The sequence below is a fragment of the Saccopteryx bilineata genome, chromosome 9 (assembly GCF_036850765.1).
Source record: "Saccopteryx bilineata isolate mSacBil1 chromosome 9, mSacBil1_pri_phased_curated, whole genome shotgun sequence".
NCBI classification, from domain to species: Eukaryota; Metazoa; Chordata; class Mammalia; order Chiroptera; family Emballonuridae; genus Saccopteryx; species Saccopteryx bilineata.
In genome coordinates this window covers 50,009,072-50,023,535 of record NC_089498.1, presented here as the reverse complement: position 1 = coordinate 50,023,535, position 14,464 = coordinate 50,009,072, and the positions used below count along the sequence as shown (strand labels likewise).

Genomic DNA, 14,464 nt, shown 5'->3' with positions numbered 1-14,464 from the left:
TCCAAAGGAGTGAATGTATATAAACCCTTAGCACCATACTACACAGGCAAGCCACGCGACTAATGATTTTATCGTCATCATAGGAAGTCTGGACTGTCGATGCTGACAACTTGGCTCTGAAGCCTCTCACGTGAGATACCACCTTGAGAAGATCTGAAAGCCTCAATTGCTTCATTTGTAAAAATGAAGAGAATGTAGGACTCAATGTCTGGCGCGCGGGGGGGGGGGGGGGGGGGGCGTATGTGCTTTAAAGCAAAGCTCAGCAGTGTAGAGTGAGGAGCAGTCAACTGTTTCTGTTAGTACTGCAAATGAAGGCAAGCTGGGCGTCGGTGCCCGCTGAGGACCATGACAAGTCTGGCGGTTTCAAGCATCCTTGCCCTTGACTAAGTAAGCTCTCTGGTCCCAGTGGCTAGAAGGCTTCCTTGAAGAGGCGCAGGGGCAAGGCGAGAGCTGGAGGATGCTCTGGGACCCGCTGGCACAGAGAAAGAAAAGGCTGAATTTGATCGGGAATGAGCGCCTGGCCCGCAGGTCTGCCCCACGTGCTGCAAGGTCCTGACTCGGACCCACAGGAGCTGGCCGAGCCGCTCCCGCGAGTAGGGAGCTGGGCGGGACTCCGCCCAGGCGGCGGCCGGGTCCCCTGGGCTGGGCGCTGCTGGCGGAGCCGACGGGGCGGAGAGGAGCGCGGCAGGAGGAGGAGTAGGAGGAGGGGGCTGGTCAAGGGAAGTGCGACGTGTCTGCGGAGCCTTTTTATACCCCCTTCGCCGGAGTCCGGCAGCAGCTGCTGCCGCCGCCACCGCCATCTGTGCGTCTTAGCGTCTCCGCTGCCAGGGGCCGGGCTCCGAGTCCCAGCGCGCCGGGCGCCGCCGCAGCCAGCCAGCATGTCGGGGGTCAAGAAGCAGAAGACGGTAGGCTTCGAGTCGCCTGCCTTCCTCCTCCCCTCCAACCCGCGGGCGCCGAACCTCCCGGGCCACTGGATCTCACTCACCCTTCCCGGGAGGAGGCGAGCAGCCGCGGCACCGAGGCTTGGGCGCCGGGGGAGGAGGAGGAGGAGGAGGGAGAGCAGTGCGCGGAGAAGGGAGGGCTGGAGGGGTAGGCTCCGCCGGGACTCCCGCGGCAGCCCTCGCCCGCCGGTCCCCTCTGCCCCGCGCCTTGAGGAACTTACTACGCCCCTTTTAGTGGCCACGCCCTGGCTGGACATCTAAAACTTGCAGAGTAGGTCCCAAGCAATAGAAAGGACCATAGATAAGAAATTCTTCTTCCCCTAGAGCTTTTCCAGACCTGCCTTTTCTTCTGTAGGATATCCGAGCTGAGCTGACTCCGGTTCTGCTCGATCTGGTCGCTGGGTACACGTCAGCGACAGTCGTTGGAACTTTGTCCACTGACTCTCCTTGTAGTGGACTTTAATGACAGACTTTCATAGAGGAAACTGCAATTATCTAGATTTACTGGAGGAAATTGCTTTTCTACACTAGCAGAATTTAACCCTTAGCTTAATTCATCTCCCTGCTGGCATCTGGTGTTACCTCAAGTTCAGCCATGGGAGAATCCTCGCCTTGCAGTAAGATGAGGGGATTGTTTTGAGGAGGCTCAGTTTTGTCCAGAATCAATCTAAGACATCCCCTTTATGGGAAATACAGGACTTGCCAAAGACAGAAGTTCCTTTTCCACTTAGCAATAAGGGCTTCTGTAAATTTCATATCCTTAAATATGGCAGCAGTAATTACAGACTCAAGGAGCGTTGTCGACAGAATTTGGACCACACCGGAGGTGGTCTGCAAGCCTTATTAAGGTCCCAACCAGCAGTCTGACTGCTGAACACTCATCTTGACCACACTGCAAGCCCCGGTGATTATGGTGGTTACTCAATGGATTGATTCTCTTAGATAAACTTGGGCTTGGCACACAGTAGATGCTCAATAAATGTTTACGACTATAAGCAGTAATGTATTATTAATGTAATATATTAGTAATGTATAATTGTATTATTACTATGATGATGATGATGATGATGATGATATAATGCTTATTATTGCAATATCTTTAAGATGTGTTTGTGGTGGACCAGGGGAGAGATGAAAACGCAAGAACTGGGCAACGATAGTGAAGGGGCCATGCAGGAGCTGGAAGTATATAGTCTTGAGCGGCATGGGAAAGGGAGTGGGGGCTCTGTGGTTTCAGGGGAACAACACTGAACCAGCAAAGGAGGGTTCAGGAGGGAGGTGGCATCAATTTGAAAAGGGAGACTGTCCAGGATCTATCTACCATTTATAGGAATGATTTTAAAATGGGAGAATCTCAGTATTGAAATATATTTTAAAATATTGTCAAATGAAAATCACTTACATTTTAAGCCTGTTTCATTTGATTAATTTCTGTAGAATTCTAAATGACAATCTACTGTGGCATTTAGTAGCTTTTTATGTCAGTGAAATTTTAATGCTCCTTCCCTGCTTGCATCAAGAATTCCTTCCACTCTCCCTGGCCGGTTGGTTCAGTGGACAGAGCATCCACCCTGCGTGTAAACGCTCTGGGTTTGATCACTGGTCAGGGCACACACGAAAAGCGAACATCTGCTTCTCTTTGCCTCCCTCTCCCCCTTTCCTTTCTCTTCTTCTCTTGTCACCAGTGGCTCTGTTTGTTCGAGTGTCACCCCCAGGTGCTGAGGATAGCTTGGTTGATTCAAGCATCAGCCCCAGACCCAGGCAGGGATGGCCAGGTGGATCCTGGTTGGGGCGCATGCAGGAGTCTGTCCCTCTATCTCTCCTCCTCTCTCTTTAAAAAATAAAAAAGAAAAGAACTCCTTCCAGGCCTTGGCTGGGTTGCTCAGTGGATAGGGCATTGTCTGGTACAACAAGGTGGTGGATTCGATCCAGGGTCAGGACATGTGGGAGAAGCAACCAATGAGCACACGATTATATGGAACAACTAAAGTGGAACAATGAATTGATGCCTCTCTCTCTTTCCCCCTCCTCCTCCCTTTCTCCTTTTCTCTCTCTCTCTTTCTCTCAATTCAGTGGAAAACTTCAAAAACAAAAAAAAATTCCTTCCAGGAACTGTCCTTCCAGGGAGCATGCTGACTCCTTTCTTCCTCCACAGGCATGTATCTCCTAACCTCTGAGAGTTCCCACGTGATTTGCAACCAGGGCAGCAGTGGGCAGCAGCCGCTTATTCCAGGCTAACCCCCTGAACCTGTCCCCAGGGCCCCCTTTCCTCTGCCTTTCTAGGAAGCCATAGCAGCCCTGCCTAAGCTCTCTCCTGTTGTTTCTTCTATCCTTCTTACACCCTTCCTTGTTTCACTGTCCCCAGTTTTAAATAAATCTACTTTCCATTAAAAAAAAGAATCCCTTCCGGCCCTGGCCAGTTGGCTCAGTGGTAGAGCGTCGGCCTGGCGTGCGGAAGTCCCAGGTTCGATTCCCGGCCAGGGCACACAGGAGAAGCGCCCATCTGCTTCTCCACCCCTCCCCCTCTCCTTCCTCTCTGTCTCTCTCTTCCCCTCCCGCAGCCAAGGCTCCATTGGAGCAAAGATGGCCCGGGCGCTGAGGATGGCTCTGTGGCCTCTGCCTCAGGCGCTAGAGTGGCTCTGGTCGCAACAGAACGACACCTCAGATGGGCAGAACATTGCCCCCTGGTGGGCATGCCGGGTGGATCCCGGTCGGGTGCATGCGGGAGTCTATCTGACTGCCTCCCCGTTTCCAGTTTCAGAAAAATACAAAAAAAAAAAGAAAAAAAAGAATCCCTTCCTAGTTCAAATGGCGGCACAGGGGGAGGTTGAGCAGAGGCTTTTCAAACATTAGGGATGAAGAGGCAGATGGTCTTTCCCCTTTGTGCTTCTAATTAGCAAGAACCCGCGAAGTGGAGGTTTTGAGAACAGGGCTATACAAGCTGATGGTGGGAACTGCAGTCAGTTCTCAGAGAGTGAGAAATTTGAGGGCCAGAAGGTTTGAGTTTTGTATTTACACATTTTGTTTGGGGTTTTGGGGGTGTGTTCTTTAGAGGATTAAAGCAACACCTGAGATAGCTAACATTGCTTCTGAAATTTTATTTAGCCAACACAGTTATAATCCAGCTACTAACACAAGTTCCCAAAAGGGCCCGTTAGGTACTTTTGGATAAAACAAGCAAGCTCTAAATGTGTATGAAATCTCTGAAGCTTTGAATATTAATGCAAAATGTATTCTGAAACCTTGCAGGCCAAAACAAGATCTATCCACCTATGTGACCCCTCAACTAATCAATTATTTGACACCTGAATCTCGCTGATCTAGGAAGCTATCCTATAAGTGAGGCATCATTGCATTATTTTCTGCATTGCGAACAGAGGACACACCACAGTCGGCAGTGACATCCAGTATGTGTTGAATCCCTGCTAGGGTCAATACATCTTCCCAAGGTTTTTTGCCATACTGATGAATATAGCCTTTCAATCCAGACCACTGTAAGATTAGGACATAGTTTGAGTAAGAGAAGGTAAGATGATTTTCTCATAAGCTTGAGGAAAAAAAATGTTCTTTTATAAGGGAGGGTGGCACATTCTTTCTGTGCTTGGCATCCTTACTGTGGATACCTAGGACACCTACATGTCATATCCCTCCCTGCCACCCTTGACTTACCTCCAACACTGGCCACCCCTATATCCCTTACACACAAACAAAAATACCTGGGAGAAGGAGGAGGCAGACTATCTCCAGAGGACTAGAAAAAAAGACCAAGTCCCAGTCCTTTCTTATTCTTTTTCCTTAAATTTTATTTATTGATTTTACAGAGAAAGGATGGAGGCAGGGAGAGAGAAGTATGAATTCAGAGTTGCTTCACTTTAGCTCTTCATTGCTTACTTGTCATATGTGCTTTGACCAGACAAGCCCAGGGTTTCAAACCAAGGACCTCAGTGTCCCAAGTCAACATTCCATCCATTGCTCTGGTCTTTTCTTCTTGCATCATTTTCTGGATTTCAAAGCTGACATTTATTATGTCCTGAAGACAACCAATCTAAAAATGTCAGCTAAGGTACTAAAATCTTTTGCAAAGGATCAAGCAAGTCAATGGTTGGGAAGGAGTGAAGGGGAATATTGAAAGCGTGAAACTCTTCACACATGTCAGACTGTCTACCTATTTGAAGATGCTGCCTAAGGCAAAGAATTTCTTCACACACCACTGATGAATAACCACTGAAAGAAAAAAGAAACAAGTATTTCCTAGAGGCCAGGGACTCAGCCCACTATGTCAGTTCATCCCCACAGCAGCCTTCATGTAGAAAACTGAGCCTCATCTTTAGGGGAGGAGAAATGACAAAAGCCAGGCAGAATTTCAATTCAGGCCTGTCCCACTTTGAGAACAAAATGGAGGTAACAGTGACTTACCCCTTACAATTGTGAGGAGTAAGTAACTCTAAAAAAATATCTTGCAGTTTCAGGCCCAGAGTAAGCAACTATTGTTATTATTACACCATACTGTTGTGGTTTGGCAAACAAGGAGAAGGAAGCAGAAATCATATCATTCCAAAGGCTCAGTAAATGACAGCCACTAGAATATTTCCATAATATATAATAAGAGCAATATTTTGGACTAAATTCTTTCCACCTGTGCCTTCAGCTATTTCCAGATCTACCTTAAAAGTAATGTCCAATTCATGCTATTCTTCTAAGATCATCTGTTTGGACTTTTATAGTCAAGGATAAATGTTTTTAACTTTGAGTTTCATGCCTCTGAGATAGTTTTCTTGGTCTTTCATAACTTTTCTGTGAAAGCATGTGGCTCTGTGGTTTGATTAGCAGATAACTAGGCTTATCTAGATAACTCAAACATGACTGAGCCTGGAAAAGGAATCTGATGTCAATCTTAGTCTTTAGAAATTACTGCTTATTTCACATTCTATCATTAAATAGTAATGGACACTCATCGGTCCTTCTGTTTGGAAGCCTTAGGTAAACACAGAAATTAAGGGTAAATAAACATAAATATAATGACAACTCATCTAACCTTTCATCCCCTGGGTGATTTGTTCATATGACATCTGAAATTGTTTATATGCCCAGCAATCTGGCACTGAGCCTGGCACAGGGTGGGTGCTCAATAAATATTTGTGGCATAAATAGCTACAGAATTCATTAGAGAATTAATTTGCTTTTAACATCTAGATTCTTTTTTGATTTCTTCCCCCCCTCCTCTCTTATCTGTTCTTGTGGACTTGCTTATTTTTGCCTGGGTATTTGTCACTACCACTGAAAAACTACTTTCAGGGATTCTTTGAGGTTTAGGATGAATGGCCTTTTTTGTCCCTCAGAGGTGCCTGGTGGCAGTACTAACCTGGGACCACTTTAACCTAAATTTACCACTCAAAGCTTTTTTAAACCACCCAGGTGATGTGCATTTCAGTTGCAATTTTGTACACCAGGGTCAGCCTGTACATACAACTTCCAGGGACCCCACAGCCCTACGTATACTCTCAAGGCTCAGGCAATTGTCCTAGTAATTACCTGAGTGGGAGGTAGGTTTATTTTGGTTCACTTTTATTTTTAGGGTGTGACTCTTAAGGAGCCTCAGCTTAATGTTAAGGGAGGTGTTGTTTTTTTTTATTCGCCCCACTTGGGTGAGTTCCGGGCTCTGATTTGTTTCCCCTCACCAGCGAGACTGTCAGAATTAGTTCAGATCCGCCCCTCTCAGGATCAAAGGGCCTCCCCGCTTGCTTGCCTCTTAAGCTCCCCCTTTCCTGCAGATTTTGGCCTGGCAGTTTCTTATTGTCTTGTCAGCTTTTCGATGTCTTTAATGAGATTATTTTATATTATAACCAACTATTTTCTATTTGTTTTCATGGAAGGATTGGTGTGAATAACCTCCTAGACCAGGGATCGGGAATCTATGGCTCATGAGCCAGATGGGGCTCTTTTGATGGCTGCATCTGGCTCGCAGACAAATCTTTAATAAAAAATAATAATAATGTTAAAAATATAAAACATTCTCATGTATTACAATCCATTCATTTCGTACCGCTCATGTTCATGGTTGCGGGTAGCTGGAGCCAATCACAGCTGTCCTCCGGGACAACACCAAATTTTTATTGGATAATGCATAACGAACACGGGTCGTTGTATGGCTCTCACAGAATTACATTTTAAAATATGTGGCATTCATGGCTCTCTCAGCTGAAAAGTTTCCCGACCCCTGTCCTAGACCATGATTGCTGGAAACAAAAATCTCTTCTCGATTTCAAGGTACTATCATCAATGCTTCGTACCATACCTATGTCATTTTTTTTTTAAGATTTTTTTTCCATTTTTTTTATTCATTTTTTTTTTAGAAAGGAGAGAGAGAGAGGAGAGAGAGAGACAAAGAGAGAGAGAGAGAGAGAGAGAGAGAGAGAGAGAGAAGGGGGAGGAGCAGAAAGCATCAACTCCCATATGTGCCTTGACCAGGCAAGCCCAGGGTTTCGAACCGGCAACCTCAGCATTTCCAGGTCGACGTTTTATCCACTGCGCCACCACAGGTCAGGCCCTATGTCATTTTTATTAAGGGAGCACTTGAAGAACAGGTAAATTTAAGTCATATATATTTAATTTGATCTTTTTTCCCCCCTACAAAGTTGCTAAGGCCTGGGGAAGGGGATGCTCACCTTGTCTTGGTGGCCTTTGCCTATGCAGGCGTCCCTGGAGATGTTGATTGTCCTGTCTCATCCGTAGTGTTGGTCCAGTACAAGCACAGTCCTGTCTGAAGCCCCTTCAGTTTCAGCACCTCTTCTTACTTCTTTCATGCTCTCTCAGAAGACTCCACGGTCACTGTGCTGCTCCAGCACTGCTCTGGGGGGAACTCAGTATGGCTTGATACTTCCTGCATACTCCCAGCATACTGCTGTCTGCTGTAACCGTGCTGGGACTTTTTTTTTAGGGACTCTGCGAGCTGCGGGAGTCTAATGCCTCCTTTCCTGTGGGGTCCATTTGAGATCTGAAGCACACCAGTGCCCCCTGTTTTCAGAACCCCCCAAATTTATTTGGCCCCTCTCCCCTCAAGGCCGGCACCAGATGCAGGAGCAATCCCTTTCTCAGACTCACGCTGGGGTCTAAGCTACCTTTGTTTCTCTTCTGATAAAGATTAAATAAAGCTTTCATGAAAGTTAATTGGTTGATCATAAACATGAGATTTGTTGAAAATTTGGCCTTTATTTTCTTCTCTCCTGCCTTTATGACTACAAAATAATTTTTAAAATTTAGAATAGATTGGTGCACAGGATGATAATATTTTTTCTCTCTGCAAAAGACAAATGGTATGTAAAATGATTTCCATTAGTTGTCTGGTGTGACTTCCTCTAAAATCTTATCAGCAGCGCTTCCTGCATTTCCAAATTACTCCTGAAGTTGATTTTGCTATAACCAATACTGTGGAAACACAGCTGATACTGTGGTAACATACAAATGACAAGCTCAATCTGGTGAGAACCAAATAGTAAATGTTGGAAATAAAAGTATATATAGCCTATAATCTGTTATAAAGCTTTTCTAAAATAGTTACATAAATATATCAAAAAACTGCATCATTTAAAAATGATCATTTCTATGCTAAGTTGATTTTTGCTTTAAATGTCTAGTTAACATATACTTTATAAGTTTTGTTATTAAAAATATTATTTTTTTACCCACTAAACCTCTAAATCCACTCTAGTATTTCTTTTTTCTTTTTAATTCATGCTCCATGTGTGCTTTAAAAAATCATTTGCAGACTTTATTTGGCAAGTTAAACTGCCTACAATCAAGTCAGAGGTTTATCCCTGTTACCTTATTCATCTATATCTTTCCCCAGTCATTTATTTATGGATAATTCATACCTTCCCAACTTCTAGTAAAATCAGCAACTGGAAACATTGGTGATTATTTTTATTTGCATCTTTTTTCTTTTTTTATTTATTTTTTTTAAAGATTTTTTTTTATTTATTCATTATAGAGAGGGGGGAGAGAGAGAGAGAGAGAGAGAGAGAGAGAGAGAGAAGTGGGGAGGAGCAGGAAGCATCAACTCCCATATGTACCTTGACCAGGCAAGCCCAGGGTTTTGAACCGGCAACCTCAGCATTTCCAGGTTGACGCTTTATCCACTGCGCCACCACAGGTCAGTCTGCATCTTTTCTGTACTGCTAAAAATCTGAATTAACTTTTTGGTCCTCTGCTGGTGGTCCCATTGTATATTATTTTGTTTTCCTAAAGTCTCTAAAATCCTTTACCTTTTAATTTCTGTCAGATCTCACTTATGTGTTTGTTCACTTCATCTACTCAACATATATTTATTGAATGACCCAACCAGGAATTGTGCTTGCCATAATTGACTATAGCTACTAAAGCCTTATATTCTTTAATTATAGTTTTTTAGTTCTTTCAAACTGTGTCTTTTGTGTTTTTTTTTTTAAGCAAGAGAGAGAAGTGGGGGACAGACAGGGACAGACAGACAAGAAGGGAGAGAGATAAGAAATATCAACTCATACTTGTCCCACCTTAGTTGTTCATTGATTGCTTTCTCATACGTGCCTTGACTGGGGAGCTCTTGCACGAAGTCAGTGACCCCTTGCTCAAACCAGTGACCTTGGGCTCAAGCCAGTGACCTTTGGGCTCAAGCCAGCGACCGTGGGGTCATATCTATGATCCCATGCTCAAGCCAGCGACCTTGTGCTCAAGCTTGCAACCTAGCACTCAAGCCAGCTACCTGAGCTCAAGCTGGTGAGCCCACACTCAAACCAGATGAGTCTGTGCTCACGCCGGCAACCTTGGGGTTTTGAGCCTAGATCAGGGGTCGGGAACCTATGGCTTACGAGCCAGATATGACTCTTTTTCAGAGGTCCCCAAACTTTTTACACAGGGAGCCAGTTCACTGTCCCTCAGACCATTGGAGGGCCACCACATACAGTGCTCCTCTCACTGACCACCAATGAAAGAGGTGCCCCTTCCGGGAGTGCGGCGGGGGGCCAGATAAATGGCCTCAGGGGGCCAGATGCGGCCCGCGGGCCGTAGTTTGGGGATGCCTGCAGTTTTGATGGCTGCATCTGGCCTGCAGACAAATCTTTAATAAAAAAATAATAACTTTAAAAATATAAAACATTCTAATGTATTACAATCCATTTATTTCCTACCACTCATGTTCATGGTTGCTGGTGGCTGGAGCCAATCCCAGCTGTCCTCTGGAACAACACCAAATTTTTATTGGATAATGCATAACGTACCTGGGTCATTGTATGGCTCTCACAGAATTACATTTTAAAATATGTGGCGTTCATGGCTCTCTCAGGCAAAAAGGTTCCCAACCCCTGGCCTAGATCCTCAGCGTCCCAGGCCAGGGCTCTCTGCACTGCGCCACTACTTTTTCTAATTACAGCATCTCACCCAAAACCTCGATAGTCTTTCAATTCTGCCCAGTCAGTTTTACAGTGGCCTTGACCCCAAGTAATAAAATTGATTTGTTATGCATTTCTTATCTACTAAGTTAAAAATTTTAAATTATTTATTTTTTATTCAGGCTGTTCCCACTTTAAAAATATTTTTTTAGCATATAATTTCTGGAAGGAACATGAAGCTCATCTTCAGGCCCTTTATATTACAGCTGATACACAGCATTTAAGAGCTTTGCTAAAGCTCAGGGCCATGCCGGCTAGGTTGGTGACACTACCTCTAAACCAGGGCTCTGATCGCCTAGCTGCACTCCCAGCATTTCCCTCTCTATCACATGCCCTCTGAAAGTAGTTCTACCCATTTTCTACTATGCTTTCTAGTTTGCTTCCTCTTTTCTTTTATTAGGAAATATTTCCCATACACTAAAAACTTAAAATAAAAAAACAAAAACACTTCCAAGTTAGTTCTCAATGAGTCATGATGACACCTGATTTAGCTTTAGCATTTTGTTTTGACATTCTGGAGATAGAATATACAGGCCAAAGAACAGTGTGTGAGAAACGTACCATTAACATTCTGAAATATTTTGTGATTGCCTCGCCTGCTTCTTCTTCAAAAATTCAGCCCCCATCCCCAGCCTCATTCATTCTCCCTTAAGCTTTCTCAAACAGTTTAATCATTTTATCAGAAAACAAGATGCCTGTGATTACAGAATGTGCAATACAGATAAAACTATATTAGGTGAAAGTTAGACCAAGTCCAGTTGCACACTAAAGCCTCTCAGTTCTTGTTGTAAGTCTCAGAATTTACAGTTTATCTCTAAATTCAACCATTTCCATTGTTTTCTAAGTACCATAAAGCCAATTACAATAACTATGTGGTCCTGCCAGGTAAATCTACCTAAATTGCTGAGTCCCTAAAACAGAGTTTTTTTTCTGAATTATATGCGTAATTACCATTCTTGGCCCATTGGGTACAACTTTTTGAGTAGTTGCTAAAATTACCTTTTAAATCTGCATTCTTCTGTTTAAGTTAGCCATATGAAAAAGAAGAGATCTAATAAGAGCTATACATTAATATTTCAACTATGAATTTGCATATGTATCAGGAGTTTTGATTTTTAGAGTATGTTTTGTCAGAAAATTCCTACTATGTTGTGACTTATTACCAGCACTGAGCACTTATTATGTGGCAGGCGCTGTTCCAGGGTTTCCTGTGCATTTACTCATTTACTATTCACCATCTTAGGAAGCCAGTTTGTGAACTCAGAAGGGAACTCATTTAAATAAAATGTCTGTAGTGAGTTACCCACGGAGGTTAAAATTGTATCAGCTTCTCTGTGGTTAATAAGTTGTTTATTTCATAGAGGGAATGGGACTCAATGCCAAGTAGCAAACACAGCTGGATTAGGTAACTAGTAAAGTATTACCACTTCATTTGTAAAATATTTTGGCAGCTGCCTACTGCTAATATATCTCAAGATAATAATAATGAATTCCATTTAGGGACATTACCCTGCACTTAAAAAAAAAAAAGAGTAAATGGCATACATTAGCAAATACATGTTACCCTCATCACACACATTTCATTCCTAAAGTGACATAAAGTATGTAATTGGAAAATAAATTTTCTTTGTTCTCAGACTCCACAAGTATGGGTAATTATTTAGCCTTGCCACCATGTCAGTACTCAGCAATGTGATTGAAATGATTTGTTTCCACTAAAGCTGCTAATACTTGAGCAAAGGAGTTTTTTTTATTTATACTTTTAGACAATTAAATTTAACAGGGTGACATTGGTCAACCAGAGCACATACTGGAGCAAAGTTTTAACTATGATTTGTAGATGATAAAAGGAAACCTGGCCACCAATGTATTTTTCACACAATAAAAATTTGACCCGACTGGAAGCCAAAGCTTCAGGATGCCGGCAACTAGATGATTCTTCCTTTTCATTGGGGTCCAGTGAGGCAATGCCTAGAAACTGTGAAATTGTAAAAGGCACTTTCCATGATGCTTGGAAGAAGTGTTTTGGGGAGTTGTCTCATTCTATCAGCATAGATCAGGAAGTCTACATTTTCAGCAATCCTGGGTTGTAGCCTCAGTGTTAGGAACCTGGGTTCCAACTCTGGAGTGAACATTGTGTAAGAGGCTGGAGCCCATGCTTGTGTGAAGGAGCAAGCATGCCATTGGTTGGATGTAATTGTAGAGCATGAGACTGAAGTCCTTTACTTGACGGGTTACGTTATTTAACTGCAGGGAGGAGTGTTGAAAGTGTATCATTTAATCACAGAATTCGTGTCTTCGCAGTGCAAGATACCTTGGAAACAAAATAATGTCAAAGGATATGTTGTCTTGGCACAGTTAGCCACAATGATTAAATAGAAAAATCCGGGTTATCATAAATACCTGCTTTCCTCCATTTTCTTCTCGGTGTTGAGGCTGTTATTTAATAAGCCTTTTAAACATCACACTATGATATTAATTCTTTTTTTTTTTTTTTTTTTTCATTTTTCTGAAGCTGGAAACAGGGAGAGACAGTCAGACAGACTCCTGCATGCGCCCGACAGGGATCCACCTGGCACGCCCACCAGGGGGCGATGCTCTGCCCACCAGGGGGCGATGCTCTGCCCATCCTGGGCGTCGCCATGTTGCGACCAGAGCCACTCTAGCGCCTGAGGCAGAGGCCACAGAGCCATCCCCAGCGCCCGGGCCATCTTTGCTCCAATGGAGCCTTGGCTGCGGGAGGGGAAGAGAGAGACAGAGAGGAAAGCGCGGCGGAGGGGTGGAGAAGCAAATGGGCGCTTCTCCTGTGTGCCCTGGCCGGGAATCGAACCCGGATCCTCTGCATGCTAGGCCGACGCTCTACCGCTGAGCCAACCGGCCAGGGCATATGATATTAATTCTTGATGACATTATAAATCTGCCTTGATGTTCAGGAAGGTACCTTGCTGATCCAACTGGGCTCCCTAAACAGGGGAAAGGAACAAGCATTTATTCCAACTTTCCATACAATGTCTAATCTCATCCTCACAATAACCTATGAAGTTGTTGATATTCTTATTCTCATCTTGTAGTTGAGAACTATGAGGCTTATTGAGGTTAGATAACTTGAGTAAGTGGCAGAGTTGGAATTGACTACTTCCTAAGAGTGAATGTATGTTTTCCATCATTCTTTTTCTTCCGTTAATGTAACAGATAGAATTGATATGAAGACTGTCACAATGAAGATTATTCTGATCATTTAAATATATATTTAAATTTTATCTTTGTGGAAGCAGATTAATGCAGTCGAGAGTCTAAAAAGATGATCTGGTTGCTTTGAAAGTGATTTTCCTCAGGGGCCTTTTGGAATGTTGTGTAATCTTTAGAAGATGTGGACTTGAGCAAATGCTGTTAAAAGGCAATAAATGTTAGTTCGGATGAGGCTCTGTGGCCAGTTTTAGAAACAGTAGTGTTTGGAATCGAACCCAACATTTCACCTTAATAATACAAAGCTTCAGTGTTCTTGTGGATGAATGCATGCACTCAAGAATAAGTGTTCTTAAAAATAATTGCAGTGACTTACATGTAACTCTAGACCTTGTCTGTTCATTATGCGAGCGCTGCACAGTCGAGCATTCATGAGTCAGAAGTTCCCAAAGACCCACAAGCTACAGGCCTGTTCTCTGTATGTACTAGAGGTTTCTCTGGCATTTACACAGCTCAGTACAGAATTTTAATCTTTCATGGTTCAAGAAGCTTGTGTCACATACAGCCTGATTAGTGGAAACAATTGTAAAAGTGTAAGAAAATACACAAAGGTAACAAAATACAGCACCTAGTGGGTATTCCGATTCTTCCAGGGCTGGTGTCGGAAGTGTGGCTAAGACCTGCATTGAACAATAGAATTGTATGGTAGAGCATCTTCTGAATGTAGTTATAAATTTCCAGGAGACTTGATTTGATATGTGTTGTGTTTCCTTGAGGGTAATTGCCACCTCACTGAATTATAGCAGGGTTCCTCTGGGTATGTACAAATACAATACTATTTTTTCATCATGCTCATCAAAGCTTATTCATAAATTCTTCTTAATTACCCTTGCAGCTCCCCAGTATGGGTAGTTG

General features: G+C 43.5%; 1 protein-coding gene across 1 annotated transcript in view; it reads left to right on the top strand.

The window, feature by feature from the left end:
* The first annotated feature begins 494 nt into the window (after positions 1 to 494).
* Positions 495 to 14,464, top strand: part of PAPSS2 (3'-phosphoadenosine 5'-phosphosulfate synthase 2) — an 86,538-nt gene continuing 72,568 nt past the window's right edge. Inside the window, exon 1 of the mRNA XM_066243935.1 lies at positions 495 to 905. Coding sequence (XP_066100032.1) covers positions 510 to 905 — 396 coding nt within the window. The 5' untranslated portion in view covers positions 495 to 509. The remainder of the gene's footprint in view (positions 906 to 14,464) is intronic.